This window comes from Condylostylus longicornis, unplaced genomic scaffold (genome assembly GCF_029603195.1).
Source record: "Condylostylus longicornis isolate FDR11 unplaced genomic scaffold, ASM2960319v2 ptg000015l, whole genome shotgun sequence".
Classification (NCBI taxonomy): domain Eukaryota; kingdom Metazoa; phylum Arthropoda; class Insecta; order Diptera; family Dolichopodidae; genus Condylostylus; species Condylostylus longicornis.
In genome coordinates this window covers 2,373,469-2,393,057 of record NW_026577984.1, presented here as the reverse complement: position 1 = coordinate 2,393,057, position 19,589 = coordinate 2,373,469, and the positions used below count along the sequence as shown (strand labels likewise).

Here is a 19,589-nt window from a genome sequence, read left to right as displayed (position 1 = left end):
CATATTATGTAACGAAATTTGAAAAAATAATTCTAAACTTTCAGATAAATGATTTTCATTTTTCCTTAAAATCCATTTCAGATCCCTTCAGATTACGAAGATTAAAATCCATTCAGATACGTGAATTTTAAATCCTATTGAATTAAAGAAATTCTTGCACTAATATTACAAATTTTATAACATGAAAACATTAATCTTTTGTTAAACGTGTAAGCTGCAGAAATGGAAGTTTTTATAGCTTATAAACTTTAACAACAATGATTGTTTTTTACCACTTTTCCAAAATATTGCAAAAAATTACTTATAAGTTTCACTCTGTCCGTATGTCTTACTATAATATATCTTCTACGCCCTTTAAAATATAAAGCTGAAATTTTCTGTACAAATAGATTTTTACTAAAAACTTACTTTCTTAAAAGAAAATTTTTACCGCCCTATTTAGAAGTTATAACCCTTAAAAATATTTTTTGACTTAATTCAAGCAATTACGCATTCTGCTGGATCATTGCGTTAACATTTTTTCCTGATTTTTTCTGACTCCCCGTAAAGTATGCAATTTTTATAATCATATTTTGGTAGAGTTATTAATGAAATAATTTAAATAGACGGTTCTTGTTTTAAGGAAATAGAGATGTGTTCACTTGTTCAAGGGAGAAGTGATGTTTTACAAAGCTTCCAACTTAATTAAAAAAAAATATTTTCCCTTGTTCAGGGAAATTACATTACCTACTTCCATTGCATTATTCAATATACATCGTGAACGTATATGTATAAATATTTCAAAACAATTAACAAAAGCCTTTGAAAAGGCATCGTTATAAAATTCTTCTTCTATATGAAAATTGCATTGCACTCACTTTATTCTCACCAGATGAATAAAAGAATTAAATACAGAATGGAGACTTATAAAAAACGGTTAACATACAAGTTAATTTAATTTAAAACAGAAATTACTTAAATTATAAAAATTTTAAATAGAAAAAGTTAATTTAATTCTTAAATTTTCTTTAAATAGCTGTTTTATATTTTTTAAATAAAAGAAAAATATAAAAAATAAACTTAACACCTACATGAATATTACAAAAAACATTTTATTAAAACTCAACTTCTAAATCTTTGAAAACAATCTCTGTTTCAACAGTAAAAAAAAATTGTTTTATATTTTTTTTAATTTTTTAATGTGCATATACGCACAAAGCAAATATCTAATATAATAACCTTTTACGTATTATGCTGACAAAGGCTGAACAATTTCAATTTTCTCATTTTTTTTTGTTTTTTACTTCTTATATGAACATACAATGTGTTCACGCTCTAGTCTTTAATATTCCATAGTATGTTACAAACATATATATAAATTATACAATATGGCTACGATATGCATATAAAGGATATTTGTCATTACTTTTCGCATATTTTATTTTTATTAACTTCTTTCTTCTGTTTTATATTGTTTTCTCATATACTTTTTTGTACTTCAAAAAAAAACGGGAACATTAAATTCAAACTCATATTAAAATTTTTTCTTTGTTTATTTAGAAAAAGTAAGTTAAAAAGTAAATACGGTTAAAAGAGCTATAAAACAAAGGAGCAATAAAATGAAAAAGTAAATTGAGAAAATTGTTAATTAGTCAAACCAATTTTAAGGATTTTCATCCGAAATTCACCATTTTCTATTTAAACAAAATATAAATTTCATTGTTGTTGTGATTTAAGTACTACAAAGATATTTTATTTGAAGACTAATGCAGACTGCCCTTAAAGATTTATTTCTGACTTTTTTTTAACATAAAATAATAATTAAAGTTTCATTCCTAAAATAATAAGTACACAATTTTCAAAACAATTCAATGGAATAGATTGAATTTTTTAACTTGGATTCTTATTACTAATCAAAATTTTTTTGTGAATTTAAATCGTACATTATTGATTAACATCTAACTAAAACCAATCTGCCTATTATAAAATTTAAGTACATAATGTTTATGCAAAAAATTCTAAAAACGATTTAGGTATAAATATAATTTATGACATTTTACGTTTATGTTATATAACATTACTAAATTTGAGTTTTCCTTCATCCTGTCTAAATTTTTCATCTATTATTTATGTTTGTTTTTTCTTTTATTTCAAGAAAAACAACAGTGTACACAAATATTCACCATTTTATTTTAATTTTAACGTAATTCACCTATGAACGCCATCTGTTGTTTTTATTTAATAACAGTTAAGTTATCTCATATCTTTAATTTTTTTTCTCTCTCTCCTATTATATTCTATTATTGCTTCTCTTCTATTACTTATTTTTGAATATGACATTTTAATAAAGAGGAGAAAATACAAAGAATGTCAATGTCAAATACATTACACAAAATGATTAAGATATGGCCACGATTACGATAAAGATGTAAAAAAAAAAACAAAAAATTGTTAAGGAAAAAAAAATTTTGATAGAAATTAGAAAGAAAAAAAAAAGAGGAAAGCAATTACGAAATTATTATCTTTTAATTAAATCCTACAAAGCTATTAATTAACATAATTGTTGTCAGTTTGACCTCAACTTCCTTACTATAGAGAGAAAATATATATGACATAAATTTAAATGATACTGTAGTTAATAAGACAATAAATTTCACACAAATCTATGTTATTTGATATTACGTGGTACATAAAAAAATCTCGTTAATTTTCAAAAAACCTACACAAAAGCAAGAGTTACCACCAAGTGGAAGAGTTACTAAACATGATTTAATTATGAGCTCTTTCAGACTTTGTTATGTCAACAAACTCAAGTATTTTAACGTATAATTAGAAATTTTATGGTACGTGTAAAAGTTATTTACAAACTCCCTGCTCGATTCTGTTTAAGACTAATAAATTCAATATTCTTAAGTAATACGGGAGTATTAACGTAGTAGTTTCAGCATATTTTAATTTTGAATTATAATTTATTATTTGTTTTAAAATTTGATTTTCGAATGATTTTAAAATTGAGTTGATTTTCATTTTGCTTTTATGTCGTTCAAAAGGTTTATAACGATAAAATATGTATTCGATATTGGTAAATTTTGTCAAGTTGTTAAGAAGTTGTATTCATCTGCTCAATCTATTAATGAGCCTGGCCAGTTGAATAAGCGAAACAACCTCAAATTATCCAATGTTGGAATAAGAGCGCTTATTATATAAAAAGTTATTTATTGTTTAATCAACTGTGTTATATAAATTAATATATTTTAAAGCTTACCAGCATAGAGTTCAAAATTTAAAATTGAATCCTTACCTGCAAAATATAAAAAACGCATTAAATAACTGGTTTTTTTCGTAATTTATTAAAAAAATTATTATTATAAACTGAACATCATTAGGAAAGTACGGAGGCAGTTTCACTTTATCGAAAGTATAATTATATAAAATTACGATCAAAATGTGGCTCTATTGCCAGTACCAAATACAAAGACTGGTAACAAAAGCTGCTCACATTTTGAAACAAAATCTCAACTTTTCAAGATTTTTTATACCCTTAAATTATTTAGGAATAATTGATTTAAAATCTTAAAAATATTTCTAATTTTGTACAGTTCCTACGCTATGAAAGCGAATAATTTGTAAAATATTAGAGCTTCTAACATGCAACCCGATAAATTTTTCATCCTTTTACAATTTTGTAAAATTATGGTAAAGTAATTGGAAAAATTATTTGTTTGTATCAAACTTATCCATGTACCATAAGAAATTCAATTCTTCAAAATTCAAAAATTCTCAATACTGATGGAATAAGATTTAGTTTTTATAAATTTAATTTTAAAAGCATTCACGGTTCGAAATCAACTTTAATATACAAAATTTAGCAAAAATAATTTTTCATTCACATTTCTTTAGGTACTGAACATTTGATGGTGATTTTTCTTTTTCTCTTTTTTTTTTGTGTTGGTTGAAAAACAAAAAATGTAATATTTTGCAACTTATTGACAAAGGCAAGAACAAAAGTTATTAAAAAATTTGTATATAATATTAAAAATTTTACACAATAACTGTTTGTATACGTAAACACAAAATGTGTCTTTTTGGTAAAAAAAAAATAAAAAAAAAATGTATTTGCTCTGCTTATTCTGCTTTTTTCCTTGGTTTCTTTTTTAATATTTGACAACGTATACAAATTATTATTTTGCTTCTATTATTTGCATTTTGGCACTTGGAAAAAAAAAGGAAACAGAACCAAAAATACAAATAAAGAAATGAAAATTTGTCGTATTTAAAAGAAATGAAAAAAAAAATTCTTTAATTTTCGCTAAAAGTTGTCACTGGTTTATTTTTGATTTTTTTTTTTTTATTAAAATACAAATAGAAACAAGGAAGAATATTAAAAAAAATAAACAGCTAACAGTCAAGGTCATCTTATAATAACTGGACTAACATGCTCATAAGCGAAAACAAGAAAAAAAAAAAGAAAAGCAAGTACAAAATGTTAAGATACCGCACAGCGGAAAAGCCATAAAAAGATGAAATGAGAAAACAAAAGAAAAAAAACTTTACCGTTTGAAGAACAAAAAAAAGGACAGAAACAAATTTTCTTTTGTTTTTTTTTTTGCTTTTTATATTTTCAGTTCCTTTCTCGTAACGCTAAAGATAAGTACTGAAGTTCACTTTTTTTTTGTTATTTTCTTTTTTTTTTGTTATTCTATTTTTATTTTTTTATGTCCTTTAAATTATTGATATAAATATAATTTTTTAGTGAAAATTTACAATACAACAGCTTCAAGGACCTTTCAAATAGAATAAAAAAAATTGTGTTTTCTCGTTGCTTCTCCTATTTTTTGTTTTCGTTTTATTTTGTTTTTTTCTTATTTTTCTTCTTGTTTGTTGTTTCTTGTGTCTTCTATTATTTTCATTTTATATTTTGAAAAGGTGTTTTATTTCAAACAAATTTCGTTAAAGTTATGAAAATTTTATGAAAAACATTACTTCCCTCACAGATTTTAGACAAAATACAAATACTGTGTATGTGTGTATAGTTATTTATAAAAAAAAAAACTTTTCGCTATATAATACAGGGTGTTTGAAAATCAATAGTTTTTCTCATGCAAGATAAGCATAATGGTCACATAAAAACAAAAAAAAAACTAAATTAAAAACGTTATTAATGCAGAAAAAAAAAATCAGAAAAGCAACTTTTAAGTGTAGTAGTCATTTTAAAGACAACAATTCGGTTAAATTGATTCACCAGATCGTGTTAAACAAATGTGCATGTAAAAGGAAATTTTCTACGTCTTTGACTTTGTTTTTGAATATTTTGTGAACACAAAACTAATTAATGAAAAAATAATTAATTTCGTTTTTAATCTCAACGATACGTGGTTAAAATGAAAATTCAATGAGCTTTACCGGTTTACTACCATGTCGACTATATTCCCTGAGTTATATTTCAAAATGAACCCTTTAAGAAAGAGCATTGTCTTAATTCGTTTTCTACTTCAGGAGTGTAATTGAGTCTTGTTCACCCTGTTTATATACTCAAATATTATTATAAATATAAATACTTACACATTTAATATGTCTATATAAAATGCTTAGATATCTCACATACATGCACATAAATAATAAATGTATTTATTTTTTTAAAATTGAATAATACAAATTGCAGGAAAATAATAAAAATTTTCTTATTTTTCCTTCAAAGACAACAACAACAACAAAAAAAAAAACAATTTTTCTTTGTACCAAAGTGAAAAATTATATTTCAATAAAAAAGAAACTTTTTTATATAATTAAAATGTCTGTCAATATAATATTCTTTTCCAGTTAAAGAACTGATTATTAAAACAAACCCTAAAGCAAGTTTTAAAGTATCATGCGCCGCTCTATACTCTATACATAAAACAATTCAATTAAAAAAGTACATACATGCTCACGACGCTGTAACGAATTTATTAAAAATTTAGTATTTTAAATGTATATGTGTGTGTCTGTTAGTGAATTTAAGAAAAATAATTCTACTCTTTCTTTTATTGAATATACTTAAATAAAATAATTTTATATATTGAAGTTTTCCGTCGATCACTCAACAATCATTACACTAGACCAATTTTGTGCTAGTGCTGTTACATACCTTGTATGGTTACACGAATCACTAAATAACTCAAACACAGAAAATTTTTTTTTTTGTTGTACATTATGGTTTAAAGAAGAAATTTTTATTTTGAACAATTTTTAAGAATTAACTTTTATTGTAAAACATTAAATGGGAAACAACAAAGAAATACAAAAAATTCTAATTGAGGTACGTAAACTTTAAGACTTGAAAGTAGTTAGAACTTTTAATTCTATTAATTAATTAAAATTTTTCAATTTTCAAAACATCAAAATATTTTGAAAAAATTCGACAATTTTATTAAAATCATTAATATTCGTGTGGTCCTACAAGTATTATTACTTTGCTAACAAAATTATTTTTAATAAAATTTTTAAATTTTTAATCTCAAAAATTGCTAAGACTTGAAAAATTTTTAATTTAATTCTGCCTCATCACAAAAAGACACAAATTGAACCACACACAAAATTACAAAATCGAGCTTTCTTCAACACAATATGCTTTTTTATAAATTTTACTAAGTATGTTGTATTTTTTCTAATTACCATTGACGCGTGCTCTGTATACGTCTACGTATGCTATAATTCGAACATTATGTAATTAATTATCATTGAATTTTTAATTTATTCCATCTTTACCTTAAGATTAATGCCATGTATAAGTACATAAAAACTTACATAAATATCAATATAATAATTAAAATTCGCAGTATTAAAAATAATTATAGACGATAATTTAACATGTTGTTAAGCTTTCTTAAATTCTAGGAAATATTTAATGTCCTTACGCATTTCCAATAATTGTTATTTTTATATCTATATAAATTTAATCTAAAAGCAAAAAAAAAAACAAACAAACTTTAGTTAATTTTTAAATTAATTTTGAGTAGGAAATTAAAGATATGAAAAAAAAATCTGATGTGGTCAGCACATAACCGACCGCATTGTGTATTATTTAGTTAAATGAAAGTGTTACAGAATATTATAAAAATGTCTGTTAAATACTTCTTTCCAATTTTTAGGACATTAGTAATCTTATAGTTAACATACTTAGAAAAATGTAAATTTGGCTCTTAGTAGAGTTTCGCTTTGTGCTACCCGAATTCCCTGAAATGCTCGCCAGTTAGTTTCGGTAACAACCAGAACTCAAATATCAAATTTCAAGAAATTCCATCAATTTGTTCTGTGGATATGGTGAAAAATGTAAAATCGGCCCGCAAATCAGTTCTCGACCCCTGATCTTTCCAAAAAAGTTATATGTTCATTGCTTTAATATGAGGAATCCATATATTAAATTTCAATGAAATCGGTTGATTATTTCTCTTTATATACACAAAAGTGTATATTTGGCCCGTAGTAAACGTCTAGTTGCCGTTGCCTGATCTTTCCAAAAAATTTACATGTTCATTGTTTTAATACGGGGAATTCATATATTAAATTTCAATGAAATCGGTTGATTATTTCTCTTTATATACACAAAAATGTATATTTGGCCCGTAGTAAACGCCCAGTTGCTGATGCCTGATTTCTTCCAAAAGTTAGGAATTTTTGCGTATGATCGAGCAAAGCTTATATATGAAATTTCAAGTAAATCGGTTGAATACTTTCTTCAAAATGGTGAAAAATGTAAAATCGGCCCGCAAATCCGTTTTCGAGCCCTGATCTTTCCAAAAAATTTATATGTTCATTGTTTTAATACGAGGAGTTCATATATTAAATTTCAATGAAATCGGTTGATTATTTCTCTTTATATACACAAAAATGTATATTTGGCCCGTAGTAAACGTCTAGTTGCCGATGCCTGATTTCTTCCAAAACACACGAATTTTTGCGGACGGTCGAGCTGAGCTTATATATAAAATTTCAAGTAAATCGGTTGAATATTTTCTTCAAAATGTTCAAAAATGTAAAACAGGCCCGCTAAAAAGTGCAGTTCCCGAGGCCTGATATGTACCAAAAGTTGATCGATCCGTGCCATGGTGGAAACAAACTTACATATAAAATTTCATCAAAATCGGTTCAGCCGAACTTGAGATACACGCGTGCACACACAGACCGACAGACCGACAGACCGACAGACCGACAGACCGACAGGTTGCTAAAAATAGTTTATTTACACTTCCCTACTATGGAGAAGTACGTTCCCACCGAAAACTCGATATGCAAAATTTGTTGCCATCACATAACCTACCTATTGTTTACACAATACGATCGGTAATTATGTAGGTGTTTTCTTAAACGCTCGAATAAATTTTATAAAGAAAAAACTAATTTTTAAAAGCTAAAAATAAATTTTCAATTTAAAAATATTTTCTTTTTTTTTCATTTAAGAATAATTCCACAGTCAAAAGCACTCACAATTATTAAAGATTTGAAAATTGTTTTCTTATACCTACCTAAATTATTATTTGTGATTATTAATAGATATATGAAGGATGTTATCCTTATTTTAAAGTTAATTATAGAAAATACAACAAAAACTCCTTATTAAATTTTTAAATAATTTACAATTCTATATACTGAAAAATTTTAAAAGAATTTTGAGTTTCTTTCTTACATTACGTAATATAAAATGCTGATACTTCTCAAATCATTTTATGAGATCATAAGAGCATTAAATATTGCCTTGTACGTTGATTACATTAAAAATTTAGCAAAGAAAAAAAAAATTAAATTGATAACCTTCAAAAAATTTTTTTTAATCCGTTATTTTTATAATAATTATTTTTCGTCTAGTCAAATTCAATTTTCCAACTTATTTTTAAAACAAAATGTATATGATTTTTCTCTCAATTTAAAAACAGTATTACCATATGAACGCAAAATTTGATTTTAAATTAAACTCTATATGTTCGCTTATATCTTGTATTCCAGAATTAAATTTATGTTGGAAAACAAGAAATTTCAGAAATTTGTGAGAATCTATGTATATGTTGTTTTTTAACTTTTTACTGAATTTAAATTTATCGCCGCGGTATACATGAATAAATCAATAATAAAGGCTATATCGCTTTGTTAAATAATCATAAATTAACGAATGCCTTTAAACAGAAATGTAAAATCATTTGAAATCATTACATATAGGGTATACTTAATTTTTAATGTTGCTGTTGTAATGCTCAGTATCTTCAGTAAATTATAATTGACGGTAAACTGATCGACTATTGTTACTATAATAAAATAAAAATGAAGATTTATTAACAATAAAATTACTCGGCGATGTATGGTAATAACAATAACTTTGAATGCAAGTTCTTTTTTGATGAAAATTTCACACTCAATGTAAGACAAGAGAGAGTAAAGGTACCAATTACAATATTTTTGAAAATGCATTTTTTTGACATAAATGAAGATGTTAAGCGTTCATGTTTCAAATGGAAAAAACCCATTTCTCAAAAACCATTCTCTTACATTCTGTTTCTCAAAAAATATTCTGTAATTAAATTCCAAAATCGCTGGTCCTTAAAACCATTCTAAAAAATTTATTTTTGCTTTCAGAAACTTTATGCGGTCAATGAAAGTGTCTGTACAGGATAAACCAATTTCTTAATTTTGTACTATATCGAATCTTTCAATGTAAACATATTCTACTAATATCAGTAGTTGCTAATATTAGCACATATTCTACTAATATCCGTCATTCGTATTCAACTATTTTCCAAACTTTAAACCTAATTTATTCAAAACTTCCAAAATCTATGGGGAACACCTTCATTCACTTGCATTTTCAATTATATATCTACACAACAGTGAATAATAGATCAATTATCTTCATATTAATAAAAATTACAAATTACATTTGTATAATATTAATTTTATATTTTAAATAAAATATTTTATTACTTAACAGATAATTTTCTTAAAAACTTTGTAATAACAAAAGAATAAAATTGAATGACTAAATTTATTTTCTATAAATTGCTAATAAATTTCTTTTATAAATTTTGTAATATATAAAATAAATTCCTATATTTCTGGCAACATTAAAATAAAATAATAATATACTTAACTAATATTATCTATTATACAATACTCGTATTGGCATATCTTAAATAATAAATGTTATCATTTTGCAAAGAGCATATCAAATAAAGTTAAAATATAAACGAAGATGACAAAGAGCAAAATGAAGATCATAATTTATCATTTCTCTTTTATTTTAAAAGAAATTTAATCCTTATAAATATATACATATACGTTATGTATGTAAAAACATATATAAAACAAACTTAATATTATTTTACTTTTGCATGTACAAACACACATTCATACTTATATACATTTGACGCAATAATATATTTCAAAGAAATTTAAAACAATTTTTTGTTTATTGTATTTAAACAAAATGAATGTACGTAAATATGCATATTATATACGTATATACATACACAATATGTACAATAATATAATCCGAATAAAAATAAGATACTTTTGAATGAAAATAGAATTTAAATGCAAACATACAAACATAAACATATTACATAATAATATAAAAAATTAAAAACAATAATTTTCATCTCAAATGGGAAAAACAAGAAAATTTTTTTTTCCTTCTTAGTTTCTTATTAAAAATATTAAGTGTATATGTATGTATGCATGCATGATTGGCATTGTATTTGTATGTATTTCTTTGTATATTTCTATATGTGTATAATTCATTAAAAATTTATTGTTTTGTTGTCAATATTAATCACTTAGTTGAAAATAATATAAGAAAAATACATTTTAAGTTATTTTCTTGTTGAAAATTCTTAAAAAAAACAAAAAGGATAATAAGGGAAATAGCAAATAAATTACTTTTTCTAGTTATACATAAATAAGAATATTGTATACATATGTATACGCACATAAATACTGTACGCATATGATGATGACATTTTAATATACTGACTGACTGTTTGTACATACATATATAGAAGTATATTAATATATTATTAGAATATGTACTATTGTTTATATATATAAAATAAATATATTGAAAAAGCCCTGACCTCTTAACCGATTTATACAATGTGAATTCTCTTGATGTTTAATGTTTCATTCTATATATACACATTTCATGTATGTATGTATATGTATAGCACTAATTTTACTATTTTGTTAAGTTTTCTTTTTTTTTTTTAATTTATTTAAAATTTCATGATATTTTAAAAAAGGCAAATATATTCTTTGATATACAAAGAAAAAAAGGTCAAGTATATCTACATTATTTAAAGATTATATGATCACATATTATGTACATGTGTATATTCATATATAGGCATATTGTCTTATGAGAAACTATGGTATGTACATACACAAATATGTGTGCTTAATAAATTATAGGTGGATAATAGTATTTACATTTCTATGCAAATTTTATTTCGTATAAGTATTTTCATCCATCTATATGTACATACATATTATATGGTAGAATATTGACCCTTTTTCTTGTTTTCCTTTATTATAGTATTTTCTTACATTTCTTTAAATTATAAATGAGTATATTTCTTATTAAAATACGATTTCAAATTTCAAAAGTCAATTTATAAAAAAGAAGTTTGTAGCAAACCAAAAGGAATATAAAAGAGTAAATTTCTTTGAAAAGCATATTTTAGTTAATCAAATGTTGTCCTGTTAAAGAAGAAAACTGTAGAAGTTAAAACCAAATGAATTGAATGTTTGTAGTAAATTTTACAATAAAATTTCACATATAACGTACATATGAGACGCTCAGCACATTGGCTATCTCCGTGCAAAAATTACACTTCGAGTAAATTGCGATTGAAATATTTAATTTCTAAGAAAATTTTTAAGAGGCAAACTAAGTATTTTAAAAATATAAAACAATCCTTTGGGTTATCACAGCTCTATTGAACATAATAGATTACTCATTTTTGTAAGAGTTTTGGGTAAGTCACTAATGTGTTGACAGCTCCGTTAAAGCCTACACCTATTTATAAATGGGTACTTCAAATTAGGTAATATTAAAGAGGTACTTCAAAGAGGTAATTCAAATTCATTTTTAACAATTAATGTTGTAAACTATGAATTTGAGCACAAAATCTAAAGTAGAAATACAATTAAATGCGTTTTGTGAATATAATTTCAATTTTGTAAAGCAAAACTACAATACCAAAACTATAAAAAATGGATAAGTTAGACAAACTTTGCAACTTAGCCTAATACAATAAAAAATTTAAAATTTAGAGCATATTGCAGAAATCAACAATTTTTGGAATTTTCAATTCAAAATGAAAAATTTAAATATTTGCAATTTGGGAATACAAAATTAATGAAAAAAAAGACAAAACAAAAATAATTGAAATTTCAATTTTTGAAAAATTTATTTATTAAATTGATAAACTCAAATATCAATCAATAGTTTTTCTTTTTGTATGCAATACAATTTTCTTGCAACAATCAAAAGATTTACTTATTTTCAAATATACCCCGCCCACCTCCCTCATCATACTATTTTATTTGTATTTTCTAAAAGGATAGCAATAAACAAAATAATATCAAATATTTTGTCTCTTTATATTGTAAAATTCAATACTATTTTCTTCATGAAATAAAAGAAAAAAAAAATCTTTTGAACTTGGTACAATTTACAAATTAATATTTTTATGTGTAGGTACACGAATACATGCACAATAATACAAAATGAATAAATTTTCTATTGAAAATTGATTTCTTCCCTTTTTAAAAAAAAAAAATGTCCTTTTAAATTTTGTTTTGCTTATTATTTTGATTATTTAATAAATATGCAACTTTTTTCAATGTTCTCTATTTTTTCGAAATTAAACAAAAGGACTTCTTTTTCTTAAAGGAAAATTAAAATATTCGTATTTAGTTTTTATTTTCGTTAAAAATACAATCAATAATCTACTACAGTACCATATCAATTTCTGAAATTGGATCCTTTAAATTCATCATCCTTATACAGAAATAATGAGTAATTTTGTATTTAAATGCACAATTAGTTGAAAAGACTCTTATTATTATTATTGATAAGAATTTGCAAAATATTAAAAGAATTGATAATTTTATTTTATTAAATTTTCCTTTTATTAAATTTAATTATGTCGGTTGACATATGAATCAAGATATACGTTTCGTGATAATATCGAGATGTTCAAGTGAATAACCTAAACACTGGACTTCAATAATATCTTAAAATATTTCAGAATTTTTATTTCCTGAATCAATTTTCTGTTTTTTTTTTCCTAAACATTGAAATAATCAGCGTATGAACGTTGACAAGTGTTATGTATTAAGTATCTCTTGGAAAGCCGAGTCTTTTATGCTTAAATATATGTACTGCTTGAGTGGAAGAGTTCTGAAGCGGGTTAGTATTATATATGATCTTGAGATCATGTTTTACCAGAGACTTGACAAGGGAGGTAGGCAAAGGAGTTCGCTGACCCGTACTTATCTTACCAGACAAATAAAAGATGAGACATGCATGGTGTCAAAAATAAAAATTTTTAAAATTATAAGAAGCATTTATGCAATATCATTGGAAACTCAGTACCGACATGGAACTGGCTTTAATGTTCACAAGATTTTATTGATTTAGAATTCAAATAAGAAACCTAATATACAGAATAGATAAAAAAAATTTTTAATACAACAACTTTGAAATGCTTTGTACGATAGAATTGCAAATTGCATGCAAAATATAAAATTGCAAGTACTAATTTAATATTTTTTTCAAAAATTCTTGATTTTAATTATCATTTGGCTGCCAAAATACCATAAAAATTTCAATTTTTAAAAAAAAAAAATTAATTTTTTTTTTATAGTTTCAAACATTTTGAAATTATTTTCATTCTTTTTTTTGATAAATTTTCAATTTTACTAACAATTTTTTCAAAAAAAAAACAAAAAACTTAAGAGCCATAATAAAAAAATTTTAAAATTTAAATCAGTACACATTCATTATAAACTTACAGTTATTTACATTAAACTTTAAATAAAAGAAAAAATAACCTTGAAAAAGATTTTATCCTTCCTTTGAAGGATTTTGCTTTTTATTTTTTTAAAAATTTTCTCTACAAAATGTATCTGTTTTCGTTTATTATAAAAAAAAAACTACTTTGAATAATTGTAAAAATAAAAAGTATTTGTTTATAGAGAAAAAGCATATTGTATGTGAGTATGTATGTATGTATGTTCTAGATTATTTTCTTTATCCTTGTTCAAAATATTTAACACTTTAAGAAAAATAATTATTGTAATATTTACATACCAAATATGCGTTCATTTTATTCTATGTATTTATAATTATATACAGCTAAATTATTGTACATAAATTTCAAAATTACATAGGCACATACTTTTCAGCAACACATTATTATGTTAATATGACGTATTTACTTGAATATAACGAAAAAAAATATGAAAAGAATAAAAAAATATTATTATTGTTTTAAGAAAGTTTCATCAAAACATACACATATACTAATTACATATGTATATATGTACATATGTAGTATGAAAATGCACCTAAATACAGGCAATATTTTTCTTTATTTAAGAATTCTTAAAAATATTGTTGAACATTAAAATTTAATAAAAAATAATATTAAACAAAACAGAATAACAAATTTATTTTTATTTTCTTAATTCAAATGTGAATGAAAACTGAATAGTTTTACTGAAGGTCAAAATAATAGTTATTTTCATAAAAAAATTTCTAATTAATAATATTTTGCATATAAAAATACTTATTATATAATTATTATAAAATGTCATGTACAAGGTGTGCGTCATATCAGTTGCTACACTTAATAATAGAAATGATTAAGTATGACTATTGTAAGAATAATGTGACTTGACAAATTATGCCAAAAAGCGATATTAGAAAACCAATTATCATTAAAATGTATATGAATATTGTATTCTAGCTTGGAAAATTGGCAGTATAACTTAAAAGTATTACGACCTACGGTACAATAAGCAATAAAATTTAAAAATGCAATTGAAATGCAAATTCTCTATTGAAAACAAGTCGTCGAAATTTACTAAGTTGGCAATTTTGAAGTTTATTATTTCAGAAGGGTATTTATTTGCTATAAAAACAATGCTACTTCAATTGGAATCCAATCTCTTAAACAGTGGGAGATAAAACGCCTAACAATTATGATTCGTTTTATTAAAATATTTTTTTATTATTCATTATATTTTTTTTTTTCAAAATACTTACACAGCAATGTAAAATTGCTTTTTGACATTAAATATCTATAAATATAAGTATTTCATATTCATTTTTTAACTATTAAAGTAAAAATGTAATACCGTATATATCTAACAAGCTATTGAGTAGTAGTTATTTTCCGAAGTATTCCGTGGTATTTATATTCCGAACTCCGATGCAATCCGGTAGCATTATTATACTATACCCGTACGAACATATGTTTAAAGGGTATACTAAATTTGCCTTACCGTTTGTAACGCTAAGAAATAACGGTTTTAAATATAGACTCAAGTGTATGTTTTCGATCAGCTTCAAATTCTGAGTTGATTTAGCTTTGTCTGCCCGTCCCGGGGATAACTGAAAAACTAATTGAGCTAAATTCATCAAAATGATTTGTTGTAGTAAGCGCTAGAGCCCTATTTAAATTGGACATGATCGGGGTACTGGTTCGGATAGCTGCCATACAACCTCAAAATTTATTTGGCTAAATCTCAGAAACTATAAAAACTGTGGTATTGAAATTTGACACAAACGGATATATTAGTAGGGCCAATGTGTCTCATAAAAGTCGTTGAAATTACTTGGCTCCTTCTGGTACCTGCCATACAGTTATTTGGCTATATCTCAGAAACTATAAAAGCTGTTGTATTGATATTTCACACAAACAAATATATTAGTAGGGCCGATGTGTTTGAGAAAATTCGTTACAATTTCTTGGCTCTTTCTGGTAACTGCCATACAAATTCAATAGTAGTTTGGCACACACAGTATTTTGAAAAACACAGTGCTGAAATTTTGCATATATTAATATGGTAATACGGCAACTTAAAGTCATAGTCTGTCCCATAGTTAATTATGGCATATTAATCACACATAGGATAACAAATTCGTACGGTTATCACAGAGCTGACAAGATAAACTCTATTTTTTCTCGTTTTTGTTAATTTTTTGAATATTCCCATTCTTGTTAGTATATAAATTACATATGTTTTCAAAAATTTCCCAGAAATATTTTAATTTCTCTGTTTTTTTTTATTTTTTTCTAATTAGAAACACAAATTAATTGAAGTTACTTTGAATTTTTTTTTTCAAAATTTTTAAATATCAAATGATTTTTCTCTGTAAACAAGTACCCATTACATCCATTTGGAAAACAAGGAAATTCGAATGAGTTAAATATTCAAAATGGCCTGATACGAATATATTATATCATATGGACGGCATTTTAGAAAAAACCAAATTAATTGTTGATTGATAATAATTATACAGAAAAGAATTTTATTTATAAATTTACTAAGAAACTAATTTGGTTTATTTTCAATTAATCCTACTATTTAACATTCCTACATATATATTTTTTATATTTTTTTTTTTTTCCAAAATTCTCATGGTTTTTTGAACATAGACATAATAAACATTTTATTTTTAAATATTTAACTTGTTATGAACATGTACATGGATGTATGAAGGCAATTAAATTGATGTAAACGCATCATGATATTTGATTTTTTCCAATAATTAGATCCACTCTAATTAACTTTATAAAATTATTTATACATACATATTCCATGTGTATTTTAGTTAAATAAAAATAATATTTCCAATACATCATGCCATACCATATTTTGATTTCATATTTTAACATTTGGAGTAATAAATGTCTGAGTCTTTTTTTTATTCTAATTCACATTTTTCCTATGAAATTACAATTAATTTTATTTCTAAATTAAAATTACTTCCTACACCAATATTCACTGACTAAATTTCAATTATATACCCGTTTCAATTCATATTTTCTATTTTATTTATAAGAATTTCATTAGAAAATTCATTCTGAAATGAAAATGATTGAAAGCTTTACATATTTACTTTCCACATTTATTTTTATATATTAAGAGGGCTTATGGGGTTACATAAAAAATGTCTAATCAAATTTGAAATTGATTAAAGGTATAGAAATATTCCTAAACATAGGTTTTTCAAAAAATGATCATTGTCTGGATTTGAAGTTTTATTTTTGTTCAATAGTAGAAATTTTAATTCAATTTACCGCTTTCAATCATAATCTAATTTGATTGATAACAATTAATTCATTGACGAAAATCAAACATGAATGGTGTATAAATAAATAGGGAAACTTTATAATATGTCAAAAGTTAAATAAATTTCAAAACAAAAAGGTTAAATAATAGTTTTCAGTTTAAATTTATAACAATGTATTGTGTATTTATGCGTAGTATGACATGGAGTGTAGGTGGATTAAAAATACATGTTAGAAATTTTTTTTGGATTTATAATTTTGAAACTTAGTTGTGCAGTAAATATTCAGTTGAAACTGTCATAACTTTCATAAATTGAATTTTAAAAAAACTTTGAAAATTTTAAAACAATAATCCTTGTGTATAAAAAGTAAATTTCAAGAACGATTTAAACTAAAAATTTTAACTCTTAATTCACATATGGAAACAAAAGCATATTGTTTTTTTTTTTTATGCATACATGAAAAACTACATAGGTACAAAATTGAAAACTATACACAAAAAAAAACTTCCCATTCGCTATTCAACTTCGTGCTTCAACACAAATTTTCAACAGTTGAAATCTCTAATAGATTAGTTGACTAGTTTGAAGGTTGAAACTTCAATAAACTTTAAATGTGAATGAATATGTGTGGTCATCTGATTACCCTAAAATTTACAATTTTTGAACATAAATTTATAAAAAATAAAATTACCCAAAATTACACAAAATAAAAATTACTTGAAATTTTATGCGATGGCACCAAAATACCTCAGTTTTGGTTAATATTCCCAGATTTGGTATTTTATGATTAATTTAGAAAAAATAAAGAAATTATGGAATAATAGGCAAATTTAAAAAAAATTGAATAGTTGATTGGTCCTTACTAAAATTTGAATATGTACCTTAAAAATAAATATTTCAAGACCCCTTTCGAAACCAAAGAAAAGGCCAATTTTCGAGAGGAATTTCCGACAGTAAAGCACACAGCAACACTTGTTAAATTCTTTATTAGTACTTAATGAGCCTATTTATAAATTAGTTATATCCTTTAAATATATCGTTATGTCAAAGGATAAGGAAAGGTAAATAACATAAAAATTTGGTAAACATACATATTCTATAGCAAACCTGTTTTAAATGAACTCGTTCGTACGTTATCGTTGAACTTAAGAGAAAAATAAAAATATTCGAATGAAAAATCTGCACAAATATAATTTCAAATCCATATTATTTTCAATTAATAATTTTGTATTAAAATTTAAAGTTAAGCACAACCTTCCTACACACAAAAGCAATTAATTATGTACCCCCAAAAACCAAAAGATCTTTATAATTCAAATCTTATTTAAAAAATTAAAATGCACAAGTAATTTAAAGTTAAAAATTAAATAAAAAAAATCATTAAATTTATTTAAATATTCCAAATTGCATTACTGAGAACAAAATTTTAAATGAAATTTGAAATTTTTTCCCACAAATATCGTGAGCATCAGGGAGAATAAAGAGAAAAAAAAACAAAAAAAAAGTGAAAAATTGAATCCGATTAAATTTAAATATCATATTATACCCCAACATTATGTGTTATTTATCAAATGACAACAGAAACAAAACAAAAAAAAAGCAAAATCAAATAACATATAAAATGATATATGGAAAAAAAATTTCCAAGAAATTGTTAAATGTTTAATGGAACACTTGAGAGAAACAAAATTTACATTTTTCGTTTTGTCCCCAAAGGTAGGGTTAAAATTTCGCCTATCAAGTAAATATCCTTTTTTTTTTTGTGTTTTCCTTTTCCTATTCTATATCTTTCTAAGAAACGTTCTCGAAAAAGAATGACGGATTCACAAAATATGGATAAGAATTTTTGAAGTGTGGATTCACATAAAACATAATATCCGCTTTATATCTCAAAAAATTTCGCAATTTCGAATACTCATGGTATAGAATTTGAAGTAAAACATGTTAAATCATCTTTTGGTTTTCTGTGTAATCTATTGAAAATAAAATTTTGTAACATGTAAATTATATACTTACATATGTATGTATGTACATATGTACATATCCAATATATTAGAATGTTTTTACTTTTAAAATTAAATATTAAACCCCATTTTGACAATTTTACCGAAATTCTATATAGCTTTACAAAAATTTTTAAAAAGTTCTTATCAAGTCTCATCCTTTCTCATTGAATTTATTATTATCTTGATTATGATTATCATATTATGCCTCCACGTTATATGTACACATTTTATTTAACTTGCTGCTAATAATTTTCCTCGTATTTTAAATTATA

The 19,589-nt window shown here is 24.1% G+C and overlaps 1 protein-coding gene across 1 annotated transcript in view; it reads right to left on the bottom strand.

Annotated features, from left to right (window-relative positions):
- Positions 1-1,936: 1,936 nt before the first annotated feature.
- LOC129605817 (myb-like protein AA) overlaps positions 1,937-19,589 on the bottom strand; it is a 58,095-nt gene continuing 40,442 nt past the window's right edge. The window contains exon 3 of the mRNA XM_055515781.1: positions 1,937-3,280. Within this exon, the coding sequence (XP_055371756.1) occupies positions 3,234-3,280 (47 nt within the window). The 3' untranslated portion in view covers positions 1,937-3,233. The remainder of the gene's footprint in view (positions 3,281-19,589) is intronic.